The 18,842-nt window shown below is 44.7% G+C and overlaps 1 protein-coding gene across 1 annotated transcript in view; it reads left to right on the top strand.

Moving 5' to 3' along the window:
• Nucleotides 1-13,928, top strand: part of LOC142572007 (oxytocin receptor-like) — a 132,749-nt gene extending 118,821 nt beyond the window's left edge. Inside the window, exon 2 of the mRNA XM_075680790.1 lies at nucleotides 12,936-13,928. Coding sequence (XP_075536905.1) covers nucleotides 12,936-13,207 — 272 coding nt within the window. The 3' untranslated portion in view covers nucleotides 13,208-13,928. The remainder of the gene's footprint in view (nucleotides 1-12,935) is intronic.
• Nucleotides 13,929-18,842: the final 4,914 nt, after the last annotated feature.

Consider the following 18,842-nt stretch of genomic DNA (forward strand, 5'->3'; position numbering starts at 1 on the left):
TAAGAAAAAATAACATTTTGACGTTACCCTTTAGTATAGTATGGGCGGTCGAAAGGTTTCATTTTCACTCGACTTTGCGCCACGCGTGCTTTGGAGTTTCAGTTGCTTCTTTATCGCGTCGTGCTGCGATGGTCCTGCTGGCTCGTGAAACTTGCATTTGGAACAAGCAGCGAGAATGCCACGTCCATGTGATGTCGTGGGATGCACGAACGGTCCGCGGAACTTGTCCAAGGGCAGTTGCAGCGGCGAATCCAACGGTACTTATCACTGTGTGCCAACGAGTGAACCTCTCCGTTCGAAGTGGTTAAGTGCCGTACCTCCGCCACAGCGCGCTGGCAAAGAGCAAAAAAATCACGTAGTGTGCTCACTGCACTTTCGTCCAGAGGATTACGAGTTCAACGCCGACTTACTGAAGTCGCGTGAAGTGCCTTTCAAAGCAGGCCGTCGTCGTAGTAGTACGCATTGACGCCGGCCGCGCAAGCCCTCAACAGCAGGTCACGTTCACCAGTGCTTAAATCGCTGAACTCGAGCCCAGCATCGCGAGCTAATGTTCGTTGTCAGGGTCATCCATTGCAACGAGCGTCGAAGTTGGCGTCATAAAATAAAGAACCAGCTTATCGTCGTGCGCTTTCCCTTCCGCTAGCCACCATAGCTCCGCTTTCGCGCTGCTGTCGGCCTTATTGTAGGCCTTAAATCGAACTTCGGCTTCCAACAGATACTAGAAGTTAACTTTCTCAATTTCAACAAATCCCATTAAAAGTGTTCGATTAAAAAGTGATCCATTAAAAGTGATCAGAAAAGCGTTTCTGCGTTTTATATTTATTTGAATAGGCCACGTCGGAGTTGGGCCCTAGCTAAACCTTCCTCTTAAACAATTTGTCGAGAGATCAAATGCATGAATAATAACTGCATTGCTATTGCCAAAGATGCTGCAAACGAATTCTTGAACGCTACGCACTGTCAAAACAAGTAATATTTGTATTTTCTAATAAAAAGATCTACTCGTATGTACCATAAATTGTGCTCAATATAACCGATATCAATGCTTCCATGTTTTTGTCTATTTATTAAGTAAATGAAATATCACACGGTCCTTAGAACTATATCAGTTCGAAACCAGCAAAGCAGTGCATGGCACTGATATGAAAAATGTAAAGGCCATGACATGAACAAGTTGAGGACAAATATATTAATGAAACTTTGTCATTCAAAAACCTTGTTTACATTTTTGTACATATGCAACGGCCAGTGAATAATCCGAATGACGCCGTCATTTATTCCAATGCATTACGCAGGAGCAGCTGTCACCGGTCGTGTATCGTGAGTAATAGCACCGAAATTATTGTCCCAACAGAGAGCACCTATATAAAGCTGTTCTGCAAGGTATACGAGGGCGAGTCAGATGAAAGTGAGCCAGTGCAAATATATGACAAACGGGGTACTTAATTTAAAAGTAGTCTCCATGAGCATTTAGACATTTATCCCTTTGACTAACGAGTCGGGAGATTCTCGTCTCATAAAACTCCTTAGGTTGCTGCCTCAACGAATCTCCAACTGGCTCTTTCACGTCATCGTCCGACATGAATCTGTTTCCCTTAAGCTGTTTTTTTTTATTTGCCCCAAAATGAGGAAATCGCAAGGCGACAGGTCTTAGCTGTACGGCGGATGTTGCAGCGTTTCCCCCTTGAACTTTGCCAGTTTTGTATTAACCACGTCAGCGACGTGGGGACGGGCATTGTGGCAAAATTTAAAAAGAAGTTATGGGGTTTTACGTGTCAAAACCTCTTTCTGATTATGAGGCACGCCGTAGTGGAGGACTCCGGAAATTTCGACCACCTGGGGTTCTTTAACGGTCACCTAAATCTAAGTACACGGGCGTTTTCGCATTTCGCCCCCATCTAAATGCGGCCGCTGTGGCCGTGATTGGATTCCGCGACCTCGTGCTCAGCAGCCCAACACCATAGCCAGGTCATGCAACAAGATGACCTCATTCGTCAATTTTCCACGTCTTTTGTTCTTGATGGCGACACGCAGCCGATCCGGCGCTTCACAATATCGGAAACGATTGATAGTCTCTCCGGCTTTAGACCTTTCCGGCGGAAATGACGGCCTTTGCTTTCTTTGGGGGCGGTGAATTCAAATGTTTCCACAGTAAGCTTTGCCGTCGTGTTTCAGGCTCGTAGTAGGGGCACCATGGTTCGTCGCAGATCCCAATTGTAGACAAAAAGTCGTCACCCTCAATCTGATATCGGATCAGATGAGTCAAGGCAGCGCAGAACCTCCTTTTGGCGGTGGTTCAAAATCTTGGACATCCATTGCGCACACAACAGCCGATAACCGAGATGTTCATGAATTATGTTGTGAACGGAACCGCGACTGATGTTCACACACTCTGCCAGTTCATCGATGCTTATCCTCCTTTCTTGTCTCACCAGCTCATCAACCTTTGCAATTGTGTTGGGGGTGATTGCACGATGGCTTTGGCCCGGTCTTGAATCGTCTTTGCAACTTTCACTTCCTTTTTGAACCATTTGCTCCAATGCTTCACAGTGGCCAATGAAATGTAATGTTCAACGTACGCCGCAGCCATACGGCGAATAATTTCCTTTTGAGAAACACCTTCAGCTGTCAAAAAATTCACGCCATCCCGCTGCTCAACTTCTGAAGTGTCCATTACGTCACGCAACCATGCGCAATCCAGTGTATGAGAGCATTAAAGAACATTTACCCTCACATCTGCGTGTCACTTCTGTATATGAAAGATGCCTGTGTGCTACACGCATGCCTCGCAGATAATGAACCGAACCATTATTGCGCAGGGTGGGTAGGCTCACTTTCATTTAATTCGCCCTCGTTCATTAGAAATGCGAAGATACGATGGAATATACAAATGCTTGATAAAGCGCAAACGAGTATCACTGGGAAGAAAGTTCACTGCACGTATACACAAAAACTCGCAAGAAGATATTTAAATATACGTATAAGTCTCCAATAAATCTAAGTATCTAAGAAAAAGTCACTGTATATAATCCGTCAAACACGGCAAATAAACTTGTAGCGCAATCACAGATTCACAGAATCCTAGATCCTGCCCCCATTCCATCCGCTCAATCTGATGTATCGCGTGCGACGGAAGGCGGCGCGCTTGCTCCCCGCTTTTCTCCTTTGCGTACGCAAGACTGAGCCACCATTGTCGGCTCACCCATTCAATCCCCCTCCCCCCCCCCCAACTCTTTCACTCGCACATACAGCATGCGGCGCGCGGTCACGACGTTATTGCCCTGAGACTTCATACGAAACATGAGGGCGACGGCGACAGCAGGAGTGCGCCTGGAGTCTTCATATGATTGCTGTCACAATAATATAATAATAGTATCCGGCCACCGAAGCGTGCCGTTGCCTATTACTTTCCGCAAAAGGAGTAACAAACTGTCACCACGCGACAATTCGCTGCGCCGCAACAATGTATCTCTTTTTTTATCCTGTTGTGGGGGGGGGGGGGGCACTGAAATGAAAAACAAAAAAGAAATGCAAGGGAGAGTATGTTGACCACAATCCAATGCCTACTTTGAGCCCCTAATGTGGCTACCGAATGAATATCGAAGAAAACGTGAGACGCTTGGTCCACCAAGAACCATACGCATAGTGCTCGGTATTTTACACCGGCGAGACAAGACTTTCCGGAGAGGTTGCGCCCAAGCAAACACGGTGTAATACGTCAAGTCTTCGCAGTGATGGTGGTGAGCGACCATTGTTTTTTTCTCGTCTGCTAGCCAGAAGGCGTCCAAAACTCTGCCAGGCGAAAATTCACTCGGCCAGAGAAAACCACACGCGCACCGAAGTATGACGCGCGGTGGTTTCGGGGCAACCGGCTCTGGCTGCACTCTGGCTGGCTCTGGCAGCCCGCGGGTAGGGTAGGGAGAATAAAAAAAACTTAAGAGGCTCAATGTGTCTGGACAAATAAAAGTCAAAGTAGAAAAAATAAATAAGAACGTAGGTACCCTGGCTGGCTTTAGTGTCTTGACATGGATGCTGTGGCGTAGGTGAAAAAAAATGTTGATATTTTTTTATGTGACATGACGGCACAAATGAACAACCACAACGCTTCTTCTTATCGTATCTCGCTGCGTGTTTTGTCAACTTGTCTGATAGTGTGTAGATTTGGTTTGTCTCGTTGTATGTTCCGATCTAAGACTTTAGAAAAGTCAATGCACCTTTGGCGTCAAATATTTATAACAAGACTAAGCCCACAATGTTCCGGAATTGAAAATCTAAAGTACGACTTTGGAAATATCAATGCACCTTTCGCATCAAAAGTTTATTAGAACTATATACCAATAAAGCGTCAGAATTGAGATCCAAACGCTCCCGATTCCGCGGCCTCAGCCAGATGCCGCGACAAGCCCGCCCGCCGCCCCTTTGGAAATTTGTGCTCGGATGGAGCTCCTTGCGTTACGATATGTGACTCCCGGTGCATGGGCGTTGCCGCAAAATGCAGCCCCACTTCGCAATGTTCGCGCTAAAATGTTGTTTTCCAGCGTGAAAAGGACATTCTAGACAAAATCGAGCATGATTTCCGGCGCCAGGGGTTGTGTTGGCTCGCGGCGCATAAACAGCACGAAAAAATTTTCATGGGAGAGGGGGGGGCTGAAGCCACGTAAGCCCCCCCCTCCCCTGGCTACGCCCCTGGTGGACGTAACCAGGCTGATGATGATAATGTTGATGATAATGACCCCTTGAGATAAAAACTGCACACACTTTCGGCCTAGCCTGCGTGTGATTTTTTCTTTCTATCCAAGACCAACGAGCTTGAGTTTCTTAAGAGAAATGGTTTGAGTTGATACTCATTATATGTTAAAGATATCATCATCATCATCATCATCATCAGCCTGGTTACGCCCACTGCAGGGCAAAAGCCTCTCCCACACTTCTCCAACTACCCCAGTCATGTACTAATTGTGGCCATGTTGTCCCTGCAAACTTCTTAATCTCATCCGCCCACCTAACTTTCTGCTGCCCTCTGCTACGCTTCCCTTCCCTTGGAATCCATTCCGTAACTCTTAATGACCATCGGTTATCTTCCCTGCTCATTACGTGTCCTGCCCATGCCCCCCATTTCTTTTTCTTGATTTCAACTACGATATCATTAACTCGCGTTTGTTCCGTCACCCAATCTGCTCTTTTCTTATCCCTTAAAGTTACACCTATCATTCTTCTTTCCATAGCTCGTTGCGTCGTCCTCAATTTAAGTAGAACCCTTTTCGTAAGCCTCCAGGTTTCTGCCCCGTGCGTGAGTACTGGTAAGACACAACTGTTATAAGCTTTTCTCTTGAGGGATAATGGTAACCTGCTGTTCATGATCTGAAAATGCCTGCCGAACGCACCCCAGCCCATTCTTATTCTTCTGATTATTTCAGTCTCATGATCCGGATCCGCAGTCACTACCTGTCCTAAGTAGATGTATTCCATTACCACTTCGAGTGCCTCACTACCTATCGTAAACTGCTGTTCTCTTCCGAGACTGTTAAACATTACTTTAGTTTTCTGCAGATTAATTTTTAGACCCACCCTTCGGGTTTGCCTCTCCAGGTCAGTGAGCATGCATTGCAGTTGGTCCCCTGAGTTACAAAGCAAGGCAATATCATCAGCGAATCGCAAGTTACTAAGGTATTCTCCACTAACTCTTATCCACAATTCTTCCCAATCCAGGTCTCTGAATACCTCCTGTGAACACGCTGTGAATAGCATTGGAGAGATCGTATCTCCCTGCCTGAAGCCCTTCTTTATTGGAATTTTGTTGCTTTCTTTACGGAGGACTACGGTGGCTGTGGAGCCGCTATAGATATATTTCAGTATTTTTACATACGGCTCGTCTACACCCTGATTCCGCAATGCCTCCATGACTGCTGAGGTTTCTACTGAATCAAACGCTTTCTCGTAATCAATGAAAGCTTATATAAAGGTTGGTTATATTCCGCAAATTTTTCTATCACCTGATTGATAGTGTGAATATGGTCTATTGTTGAGTAGCCTTTACGGAATCCTGCCTGGTCCTTTGGTTGACGGTAGTCTAAGGTGTTCCTGATTCTATTTGCAATTACCTTAGTAAATACTTTGTAGGCAACGGACAGTAAGCTGATCGGTCTATAATTTTTCAAGTGTTTGGCGTCCCCTTTCTTAGGGATTAGGATAATGTTAGCGTTTTCCCAAGATTCCGGTACGCTCGAAGTCATGAGGCATTGCGTATACAGGGTGGCCAGTTTCTCTAGAACAATCTGCCCACCATCCTTCAACAAATCTGCTGTTACCTGATCCTCCCCACCTGCCTTACCCCTTTGCATAGCTCCCAAGGCTTTCCTTACTTCTTGCGGCGTTACCTGTGGAATTTCGAATTCCTCTACACTATTCTCTCTTTTATTATCCTCGTGGGTGCCACTGGTACTGTATAAATCTCTATAGATCTCCTCAGTCACTTCAACTATCTCATCCATATTAGTAATGATATTGCCGGCTTTGTCTCTCAACGCATACATCTGATTCTTGCCAATTTCTAGTTTCTTCTCCACTGCTTTTAGGCTTCCTCCGTTCCTGAGAGCATGTTCAATTCTATTCATGTTATACTTCCTTATGTCAGCTATCTTACGCGTGTTGATTACCTTCGAAATTTCTGCCAATTCTATTCTAGCTGTAGGGTTAGAGGCTTTCATACATTGGCGTTTCTTGATCACATCTTTCGTCTCCTGCGATAGCTTACTGGTATCCTGTCTAACGGAGTTATCACCGACTTCTATTGCACACTCCTTAATGATGCCCACAAGATTGTCGTTCATTGCTTCAACACTAAGGTCCTCTTCCTGAGTTAAAGCCGAATACCTGTTCTGTAACTTAATCTGGAATTCCCCTATTTTCCCTGTTACCGCTAATTCATTGATCGTCTTCTTATGTACCAGTTTCTTCCGTTCCCTCCTCAGGTCTAGGCTAATGCGAGTTCTAACCATCCTATGGTCACTGCAGCGCACCTTGCTGAGCACGTCCACATATTGTATGGTGCCAGGGTTAGCGCAGAGTATATATTAAAATATATGTGTGCATTATAAGTGTACATATATATATATATATATATATATATATATATATAATATGTATATATTTTTTGTGTGTGTTTCCCTACTTAGCTGGCCTGTGCATATTTGTTGTACATTGTATTGGACCGGCTACCAGCTCCTTTAGGCTATCGGTCCAAATAATCTTTGTATACATTTTTGTTGTTGTTCATGCACATAAAGTTTCATTGATTGAGAAAAAATAAAAATAAAAATAAAACTGAACCAGCCGATCTCAGGGTGCGCGTGTTGCTTTTAATGTTTCTGTATAATGCAGGACTGCTCGGTTTTATTTAATCACTCTATAGTAAGTAGCGAGGCAATGAAAATGCGTGCGAAATCCGCAGCGTTTCTCAACGTGCTAAGTAGTGGCAGTGATAGCAAACACATTGCATAAAACACTGGACGCAGTGCGAAACCAATCCACGCCAGTCAAACACGGATTTTACTTCCTCCAGTGACCTATCCTTTGTCCCATTTCATGCCTCCCGCTTCACTTATCTGTTTTTTTTTTCACACTGATGCACGGTTAGTATTGTCTCGAGCACACCATCAAGCAGCCCAACTTCTGCTGTTGTGAAATTTCACAATTATGCACCCTGCAATTACGTGCAATCATGCGCAAATTTTGGGGAAACCTTATCCAAAGCCGCTTATGCGTAATCTTGCGTACGGAGCTAAATCGACTGTGTTCCAGTACGGCATAACATTGAATCGCCCTCGTAAGTCTGCCTTTCTGCTTGCCATGTCAAACTAGTTTTCGGTGTCGCACTTGGACGAACCCGAAAGCGGTGCATCCAACCGAACCCGCTGGCGCTGATATTGGCAGCGCGCGGATACAGGCCGCATAAGCAATTCAGTGCCACTTCAGCAACAACTTACCCCGTCTAAAACGAAGAAACAAACGAGGACATCGTTGCGTGACAAATTCAAATTGGAAGAGACCAGCTAAGCTACAAGAATGTTCTTCGGGTAGTGGGTGTATTAGTGCGCTTGAATTAGAACTTCGCTGTAAATTTTCGGTAAGTTAAACCGCTAACTTTGATTTTGATTTTGAACGTAAGATACAGCGCGATGTTCTGGGAAAAACAAAGCGAAAATTAAAATCATGCCTAGAATATGTGTGTTGTTTGTAATCGTCTAAAGCAGCTCTGTTGGCTTTGTTTTATCATTATAGAACGTAAAAACATAAGCAAGCTAGCAAACGTCTCTAACAAATGTTGCTCGCATCACATTTGAACGCTGGACGGAATTGAAAAAAAAAACATCTTATTTTTCTGGCGTGCCGCGATTAGAATGACCGCTACCAACGTTTAATTCAGTATGTTACACATTCAACCAGCTCCAACGGCAGAATTAGCGCCGGCGTTTCGTTAAGCAAAACCAAATTCTTAATGTACAAGAGTTAATATATCTCAATTATAGCAGCGGGAGCATGTTTCAACACTGTAACCGACAAACTCAATTTCCCTCCAAAGTTTCGCATCTCTGAAAGAAAATGCTGTTAACGTTTAGAGAAGAAACAGAACACTTTACACGTCACCAAAAAAACGTGCCACCGAAAAATTGGCTAGACATCGCGGAGCTGGTTGCTTCTAGCACCCTTATGCATCTCCCTTATGCGTTCCCCGTGGGGAAAGGGAGGAGGGGAGGGGCCTCAAACACTGTGTACGTACGTACATAGTGTTTGTATAGTGTAGTACATGTATGTATGTATGTATGTATGTATGTATGTATGTATGTATGCATGTATGCATGCATGCATGCATGCATGTATGTATGTATGTATGTATGTATGTATGTATGTATGTATGTATGTATGTATGTATGTATGTATGTATGTATGTATGTATGTATGTATGTATGTATGTCCACACTTGGTGTAGCAAGTTGGCCTTCACGCGCTTTACTTGTTTTAAATTCATAATGAGACTGGGAAAGAGTGTGGCGATGGCGCCTGCGCACGTGACCTGCACTTCTGTGGTTATAACGTCACGCGCGTCAGAAGTGCCGGCGAGGCTGCAGCAGTCGTTTCGGCAGATGCATGGAAGGTGCGGTCACTGCGGCGGCGCTTGCGTCGGCTTAGTGTGGTGCCGTATGACAAAAAATGTAGGATATCATAATATATATATATATATATATACACGCCTCGTGCACCACCTAATGCTATGTCTCGATCGTGTTTCTTTAATTCTACTTTTGCTGCTTCTGTACCTCAATAATAAGCACCCGTCGTTAGTGCAGACTTATATCAAACAAATCCTCACGGTGCGATGTCTGCACATTCCGTTGTGATTTTTCTGCCGATGAATACATGTGACATCGCCGAATAAGTGCAGTCAAAGTAGCCTCAAGAAGAGTAATCGCGAATTTATCGATGAAAACGCGTACTCTAGTCAACGAAGTCACCAAACGCACGGGTTAATAAAAGCACGTCTTACCGCCGATGCAATTCTGCTGCATACGCAGATGAACTGCTATCCCCGCTGGAGGAGGAGGAGGAGGAAAGAACTTTATTGGTTCCTGAGGCACCCCTTCCCACCCACTCTTGGTTTAGTGGTCGGCAGGGGTCGCGGGCCGCACCCACGTTGGGACGGGAAGCCCGTGAGCCTCCGCCCTTTCGTGAGCCCTCTGGACGGCCCGGAGCTGGGTCTGGTGGTCGTCGCTTCGCAGGGCGTCCATCCAGTCTTCTTCTTTGCTGTTGTTGTTTTTTTTCAATTTTAAATTCGCCAAGGGAGCTGCTTGGAAACATACAAAGCTAAAGTCTGACTAACTTTTCAGTTGTTTTTATATGTTACTAGAGAGAGGTGCCACATGATATATCTAAAGGCAGAGCAGCGCCAGTCAGTGTAGATGAGCGCTGGCGGCAAGGCCGGGTTTAGTCCTCTGCGGCGTAAGCATAATAAGAAATAATTCAATTGAGTACAAGATTCACATGCAAGAAGCGACTACGTTGTGAAACAAAGAAATCGCTCGCAGACAGCATTGAGGTGTGATGATTTCCCCAACGTGACGCGCACTTTTCAGCGAAAAATGGAACAAAAATACCATATGCAGCAACTATTAGCAATTATCGCCCTGAACTACCTATTTTCTAAACACATTTCCCCAAAAACCACAATATCTAAGATGCCCTCGGGCGAAAAGAATAAAGCTGTTAAAGAAGCACTTGCTTGGTATCATCCCGACAAGACACAGCGTAATTTATACCCTTTGGAAACGAGGCAGGGTGAAAACCTCGAAGCTCAAAAGAATCAACAAGAGTTATGCATGAATCAACTAGCAACAGTTAAACATGTGCGAAGCCACGTATAAAATAGATGTAAAAACATGAAGTGCGCGACAACTGGTGCGATGATTTAGCGGGCCACATAAAAGTAACAATTTCAGTTCTTGCAAACTTCTGTAGCTTTAACATACAGCACAATGCGCTCGTGCACTCGTGCTGCCTAGCTAGCCCAACGCGGTAAAGAAGCGGAAAACAATATAAGCGGCAAAGGGCATTCCGAACTTTAGCGAAATGCCTTTAAACCGCATGCTACACTGCAGACGAACTTCGTCGCTTAAGCGTCTAACCACGATCGAGTGGAAAAAACACCGAAGCGAGAAAGGAAAGAATGAGAACAACAAATTTCCCGCTGAAGCGACGATCCATTTTTGCTACCGTTGCTCCCGCTGATGAGGCTTTGTGGGGAATGAGTAGAACCATATCGCCGGCACGTTTTCGCCCGTATTTGAGCCCCCCACCGTGCAACAATTCTTCTTCAACATTCCTGGAAGCTTTGGCCACCCCACACATGCGAAGGGTGTTGCCTATTTTGCTCTGAAAATGTCAATAAAACAGAGAAGCACTATCAACGACAAAACTAACTACGGCGTGCGGCTGGCTCCTCTCCCGTGTGTTCTGCGCAAAGCCGCCACCAGCGGCGCGTCCATCGGCGCGCACTACGCGTATAACCGTGCCGCTAAACGCAAGCAAAATACGCCAAATTTTTACTTACAAGACACTTAATTTCCGTGTCCTTTCTCTCTTATTCCGGTTAAAGCGCATCCTATTACCTTTTCGCTCAACTGAAGGAGAGATAATTCAGTTCGTATATATTAATTTACCTTTCAAGGCACTCATACGAGCCTCCATGGCTCAAAGCCTCTGACGGTTGCATAGCTGAGCGGCTCGACAGTAACGGTTGCCAACCAAATAAAACGAAAAAAAGAGTTTACGTAACCTGACGCCAGCAATTAAGAAAATCTCACTTTGCAGGGTGTTATGAAAAATATCTCGCTCAGGACTTCGCGGTGATTAATGATGCCTAAGCAATCTGCACAAGCGAGTCGCGCGCATGCTTCGGCGGAGCATGCACCGCAACAATAGCTCCGCGATGCTTATCATAGTGCGAGAACAATTCCAAATTTTAAAACATCCCCGCTAAATATAAGCTTCTGTCGCCAACTTACCATATTTCACTTGTCTCATCAAGCTCGTCGCGATGGCTTTCCGCGAGGAAGGCCATAGCCTGCTGCGTCAACCGGGCGCTCTAACTCGCTGGCGAAGCGCAATGCTTGTGCATTGCTTTGTGCGACGGGGAGTTACTGCCACTACGCTCAAGACGGCATAACATTCATAATTACATGAGTCGAGAGAGAGAGAGAGAGAGAGCCTGAATGGCAAAATGAAGACTACAGTATGAATCAGTATGAATAGGTTTCTGCGTCCAGTTGTCCCTTACGGCAGAAGAAAAAGCACGTCATTCAGAGGCGAAACGACAGCACTGACTCTCCTTAGGTGTTAAGCTCTCCCTGGAAGGCGTAGTCATTCGTGCGCCACGGGCCATCGCATTAGCTGGGCAGACACCGAGCTCGGCAGCGACTGGCCGCTACTCGCATCGCAGTCGCATCACTGGCTTTGCATGCTGTTAGCGCAAATCTCTCCGTACCGATAAGTGGCACTAATTCTCCTGGAGGTATGATGCGCAAACGCCGCGTGCTTCTTGAGCTTCTCATGTCACCTCCACCAGCGCTGACTATTGCAGGCGCTGCGGAGTGGCTGATGCGCATTAGCCGCAGTGTCGTATACATCTTGCGTCACGCATTTGCTACTCGATGCATTGTTGAGTTGCTCTCATAAAATGTGACAACTTGCGCGCGGGGAGCGTCGGTTACCCGTGGCGGGCAATGGTATACCTTTGATAACGCGTTCGTTCATTTTGTTAGTTCGTTCGTTGAGGAGGTCTTGGGTCCGCCTTCCACTGGCGGCAACTTGCCTTGTTTTCCAGCTTGACGTTTCTTTTCCTTTATGAAAAATACGAAACTTTCTGCGAATCGGACCCTCATACATATTTACTTATACATTTAAATTAAGCAACAGTTAATTTTGTCTGTGATGTTGCTGCATTAATTCTTTGTTGACTTCATATGGCCTTGTGCGTAGGAAAGATACGGCTGAACAAGTAGGAAAGCATGGCGCCTAATTTCATACCTCATGACATAAATTAGTAAAATATCTTGTTGTACGAAATCCAATCCTTTCTTAATATCAACGTATAATGCCTTTTAACATTCTTTTTGTCTTGAACATTTTGCTAAATGAATTTTGTTGTTGTTTATGGTGTTACATGCTGGCTTCAGACTGACTGACACTGTGCTCAAGCGTATACATGCACCTTCAAACATTTTGACCTCCACATGTGACGAGAAGAATTCTTCCTTGTTTTATTACGTTGGTTCATGCTGTCCTGACAATTTTTTCGCACTGTGCTTGAGCGTAATGCATACACATCCACTTTGTAAAATGTAAGGGTCTCTCCTTTTTTCTTGTCCTCCTCGCTGCTGCAGATGCCACGGTGACCATTCTGATGCTGCTGAACAGCCTCAACAGCTGCGTCAACCCTTGGATCTACCTCTTCTTCAACCGGAACCTGTTACAAGCGCTGCGGTCGCGCATGTGTCGCCAGTGCTCGTCGCACAAAGGCACCGACTCGAGTGCCGCCTCGAGCCTGGTCACTGCGCCCTGCTCGCGTCCCGCTTCGACCAGCAAAAGCACTTCCTCGAAGCACGTGACCTTTTTGAGGTCACACACTGCCCGCGGTGTCGGACGAAAAGTGTAGTGGCAGTCAACGCCGGCACGTGTACGGACGGGTGCTTTGTGCGTCACGTGGTGTAGTTGTGATTGCTTTACAGTGGTGGTCACACGGCTGCAGGAAGGTTTAGTTTTGTGGACCTGTGATGGGTCAGTGTTTGCGCCCCGCTTTAACCAGGCCAACCAACCTCAACGTTTTACCAGAGACAAGATACCTGCCGCCTGGAATCCCACAAATGTGACATCGTTAAGTGAAATAATCTGATCCTTAAATGATCACCGTCACAACTAACTGAGACATTCCGTGGTCTCACGTTGAGTGCTCGCTTTTTTGTTGTTTCTTTTCTGTCAGGAACGCTGTAAATGCGCATAGCGTTGCAGAAAGTAAAATACTCTGCACATTAGTAAAAGAATATGGGTGTGCTGGTTGGTTTGTCATGGCTTGCGAACGGCACCGGAGAACACGAAGGACAAGCAGAGATAGAGACGCCTTGTGACCGTCTTGGTGCCTCCCTATTTGTCCTTCATCCCGTCTGGTGCAGTTTTCGTCTGTATAATGCTTTAGAGAAACTTCAACGGTGTAAATATTGTGTTGAGACGAAAGGGCTCACTTAAATATGGGTTCAACAATACAGGAGTGATTACTGAGGAGGCAGCGGGCCGATGATTACTGTTGCTTGTATGTGTGCTCAATCTTCTTTCGACAAAAGAAAAAAAAGGCACCCACTGCCGTTGTTGATGTCCAGGCCTCTCGCTGTGTCTGTCTCAATCTACTTAGCAACTATTCACACTCTGTGTGAAAAGAAACGCACTACGCTTATAACGACGTCCCCAGCGTCAAGACGCGCCAAAGGTGCAGGATTTTTGGAATCAGTGTGCGAAACGAAATCGTGCCTCTTGAATCGTCAGCTGTTCCAATACGAAGGAACCCTCACATGTTTCTCGGCGGAAACCTGGCCGGAGGCTCGACACAAAAGTGCAGTCTTGGTGCGATCAGTAGTTCTCAAACAAGGGAACAAAGGGTTATTGTGCTGCCGGTTTTTCTCGTGTAACAAGTCGCAGTCGATTCGATAAGAATAATTTTCCCAGGAAACAGGAATTCAGAAAAAATCTGCTTTCGGGAGTTCAAAACTGAAAACTGAACAAATAATGTAAAAGAGTTCAGTAATGAGAAATGCCGGACGAGTTGGCGGCCAATCATCATGCCGTGTGAGTATGATTATTAAAGGTTAAAAGAAAGTGAACTTCAGTTAGAGGCATCGGCTTAAGGGTAAAAAGGACAAATGGGAAATGAAAGCAATGAGTACAAAAGCAATTCTCCAGCTTGAGACATCTCTTGTTTTATCATTGCATCAATAGGGGTATCTGGTTAGCAATGCTACCACCCCAACCGTGTTCAGCAGGATTGTTCGCTGTTGCAGCTTCTCCGAAGACTCGCTTTACTTCTTCATCCGTCGCTGACGAATTTATGAACTATCTCACCTACTTGTACAGTGTTTCAATGTAGTTTCTGTATAGAAATAGCACGTGTTCGCCGCGCTGTTGGCACACCTTCAGAGGACCGTTGTTAGGCAAGTTTTAACGGCAATGTGTGGGTAAAATAAGAATAAATGGTAAACATTTCTAACTTTGCATACCATTCTCAGATTACGTTTTCGAATTGTCCGAGTATATCAGCCTGCCCTCTTTAAGAAACGATTCGATGCAACTGCATATTATTAAAGCATGCAATACTGCGAGTGTACCATCACACGCGCAACATTCAGTGAAGAAACATTCAGTAAAAAATACATTCCTTTAAGGCTTGACGTCATAATTTATTAAATTGTGCAGAAGACAACTATAGAAGCTTCCCCCAACTCGTCAAGCCTTGCCACATTTTGCGAGTTGTACCTTGACAACTTCTTTAACACCATTCTCCCATTCAAAAAAAAAAAAAAAGAATGAAAGCACCCACGAAAAATTGCTTTTGCTACTGCCTCGCCGAAGTCTCAGATCGATAAGAGGGCTTCGTTCACAGTGTTATATAGGTGTGTTGGGCTCATAGCTCAGCGCTCTCTATGTCAACGCTCCTTGTATTTTCGGTTTTAAACGAACCAAGAAATTGTTTTTAACCAGTGTTGAAGTGTCACTGTGTATTGTGAATGAAAAATAAAACGTGTGCAATAGGCAAGTGGCCTCGTGGCTGAGATAGAGGTTCTGAAACCTAGACAGGTGTGACTGGCAGCACTTCTGGAACGTTCCTCCAAGTGAATGCAACGATAAATGAAATCAGACGCACAATACATACAACAGACACATAAGACACACAAGACACAGAAAGCAGCAAGTGTGATAACTACAATAAACCCTGATGAAACTCCTCTTCCTCCTGAGTGTTTTCGTCCTGTGAGTCTGATGAGCTGTTTATTAATCATGGAGAAAATGGTTGACACTAGCCTGCAACGGTGGTGTGAGCAAACAGAAGTAGTTCCCAATCACTTGACAGGATTTCGAAGGCGGCGGTGCACCACGGATGTAATCTTGGATATCGTTACCTATGTTGAACATGAACGAGCTAGGGGAAGAGCCACAATAACGGTGTTTTTACACATTACATGACCCTCCTGCACCATCAGCCATGCCCATATATTGGGCGGTTTGTTAGAACTGGGAGTCTCTGGAAGGGTGCTACGGTACATATCCAACTTCTTGAATGGTAGATCAATATTTATTCAGACAAGCGAAGGAAAAAAAGTTATTTTCCTAAGCTTAGTGAAGGAATCCAACAAGACAGCGTCTTAAGCGCGTTTCTCTTTAATTGTGTGAAGGTGGATTTAGTGCGGAGACTGCCACCTGCACTGCACTACATTAAATATGCGGATAATTGTATTTCTACTTTTGGTTTATGCGCCAACCTTGTTCAATATGCTTTGCAGGAAAGCCTAAACATTGTGGACAAATTCTTAAAGGAAACAGCAATGGAACCATCTTGCAGCAGGATGGTTGTGCTACCCTTCATCATAGGATGCCTAAAGGACTTTCAGTAGTACCTTGAAGGACAGCCCTTGGACATAGTAAGGGCGAACAAATTTCTGGAGGTTATACGAGACAGACAACTTTCTTGCAATTCTCACATTAAAACCCTTGAAGAACAAATAAACGCAATAATATATGTTCTTCGCCGCGTAGCAGGCACGACAAGGGCAAGGTCGGTTTCATCACTACCACTAGTACGTAATGCAGTTATAAAGCAAAAGATAGCATATTATTCACCTGTTCTGTATGGGATCTCCCGTTACACTGAAGAGCGCCTTCAAAGATTAATAGCCAAGAGCCTTAGAGTATTCTGGGGCGTTCCTCGAGCAAGCTCCAGTTCCTTAGTAATTACAGAGGCCCGTCATTCTCTACTTCCTATCATGACGGTGGTTGAAACCTGTCGACATTACTTTCGCGTTTGTGTGCAGCATAAAAGGCACCCACTAGTAGTTGTATTTATTGAAAAAGACAGGGTGTACATCTGTACGGTGATTCAGGTATGCAAAAATCTAATACGGCAACACAATTTTCTGATCTTAGATGTCCCCAACCCCTCATGGCGACTCGTCTCGAGGAAAATTGATCTTTTAGTTGAAGGAATTATTCGCAAACTGGACATGTTTATGCTGGCAGCACAACTAGCGTTATACCAGATATTCTTTCGATACCCTGGTTCTATTCAAGCGTGCGCAGATTGTTCTTCTCCAACAAATTATTCTACCGCCACCTTTGTCATTCCTGAATGGAGCCGCATACAGAAATTTAAACTGTGTCACACGACATCATTAACTACAGCAGAGCTTTTTGCAATATGGTCTTTGTTACGACACATAAATTCTATAAAAGAAGAGAAATAAGGGTTCATCCTTAGTGAATCGTAGGCAGCTTTGTCATCACTTCATGGTGACATCAGTAATTCGCAAAACATGCCGTTAGTTTACGAGACACTAAATGAACTCACAAAAGCCAGTGAAGAGAATTGCACAAAAATTTTCCAATGTATACGTGGCCACTGGACTATCCCTGGAAATGTTGCAGCGGACGAGGCACGTGGACAAGCGCAGATGGTCACCTGCAGACTTCCTCTAACATACGAGGAACTGCGACACATACTGACTCAGATCTCCGCCGTTGTTTGCAGAGCGACATGATTGATCAGAAAGCGAAATACTCGGATTTATTTCACATGGAGTCACGTTCAATTTAAACTCACGTGCACATTGGATACAACCAGAGTCTTTCAAAAGCTGATCACACTACCCCTCCCCGCTGCGTCTGCGAGTCGGTAACACGTATACAAAACACTATCTGCAAAAAAAAAAATGCAAGAGCTGGTAGTCCGTAATGCACTTGAGACCACACGGATGGGGATATACTTCCGCTATAATATGCCTCTGACACGACGCACAGACAGAACATTTAGCACGTGATTGATAGCCATTGATCCGCAGGCACTAAAGTCCCAGGAACATCTTAGGTCTATGCCCAACATATTCATTGCAAAGACGAGCAACACTGCCCTCCAAAGATCTCTAGAAGCGAGCAATATCAGCGGAAACCTTTGAGTGGACTCTCTATCTCTGATAAGCTCACTCCATGTGTTTAATTTGACCCGACTTTGGCCCATTCAATGCCTCAATTCATGTACATTCGTGTGAATGGACTCCGTGTTTTCTTATGCGCCTTGATTTTAGAGTAGCTATGTAACCGGACTGCGTTTGACTTGAGCGTAGTTGTGTGACTAGATTTTGTGTTGCTGTGTTTTTTAGTTGACTTCCAGTTTTAGTGTGGTTTTAGTGTACTCATGGGACTAGACTTGGTGTTACTGCGGTTTGGAGTTGACATTTAGTTCTAGTCATGTTAAATGATTTCTTTTTCATATCACTATCTGAAAAGAGGTAGTCGGCGCCAATTAAAGACGACGCCTCTTAAACAGTATATATTAAGAAAAGAAAAAAAGAAGAAGAAAAACGATACTCCGCAATGAAAATTAAAGTGGCTCGTTGACATCAGTGCTTGACAAAAAACTGAAAGCCCCTTCATATCCTGTGAATCCCCGGCGGCCCTAGTCCATGGTTGAAGAACATCGTGTAGCCCAAGGTGCAATCCCTGAAAAGACTTTACTGCATGACATAGGCCGCTCTCTTGGAGTTAGATAGATTGCGATGATAAAGTAAGCGTGCTATTTCCTTTCAAAAATTGTACGCAGGGCAGAGTGCAAATTTTATTGAGTTTGAGTTTACACAATAAGTACTTGTCTAGGAAACGTTCAGACAAATATGGTGCAGACCTACACGACTTTGCCCATAGAGGCCACGTGGCATTCAAAAAGCGCAAGTAGGGTCGTAAGTTCGTATAGTTGTATACCACCGCTACGGTTAAGCATAGATAGGTTGCTGTGATTGCCACCCAAGGGAAGATATTATAGCTGAGCAGTCAGTCACGGGACAAAAAAAAACTGCAGATTGAACTTACATGTTGAAATCTATGTGAAACGAAGCTTTAGTAAGGCGGTTACTTAAATACTCAATAACTTACGGCGATGCGCACAAATTTGCTTAAATTTATTTTATTCAAATTGTATTCTCATGCAGTATTTATGTTTATCCACTACAAAAGTAACAATTTTAATCTCATAAATTGTT

The sequence above is a fragment of the Dermacentor variabilis genome, chromosome 2 (genome assembly GCF_050947875.1).
Source record: "Dermacentor variabilis isolate Ectoservices chromosome 2, ASM5094787v1, whole genome shotgun sequence".
Lineage (NCBI taxonomy): Eukaryota > Metazoa > Arthropoda > Arachnida > Ixodida > Ixodidae > Dermacentor > Dermacentor variabilis.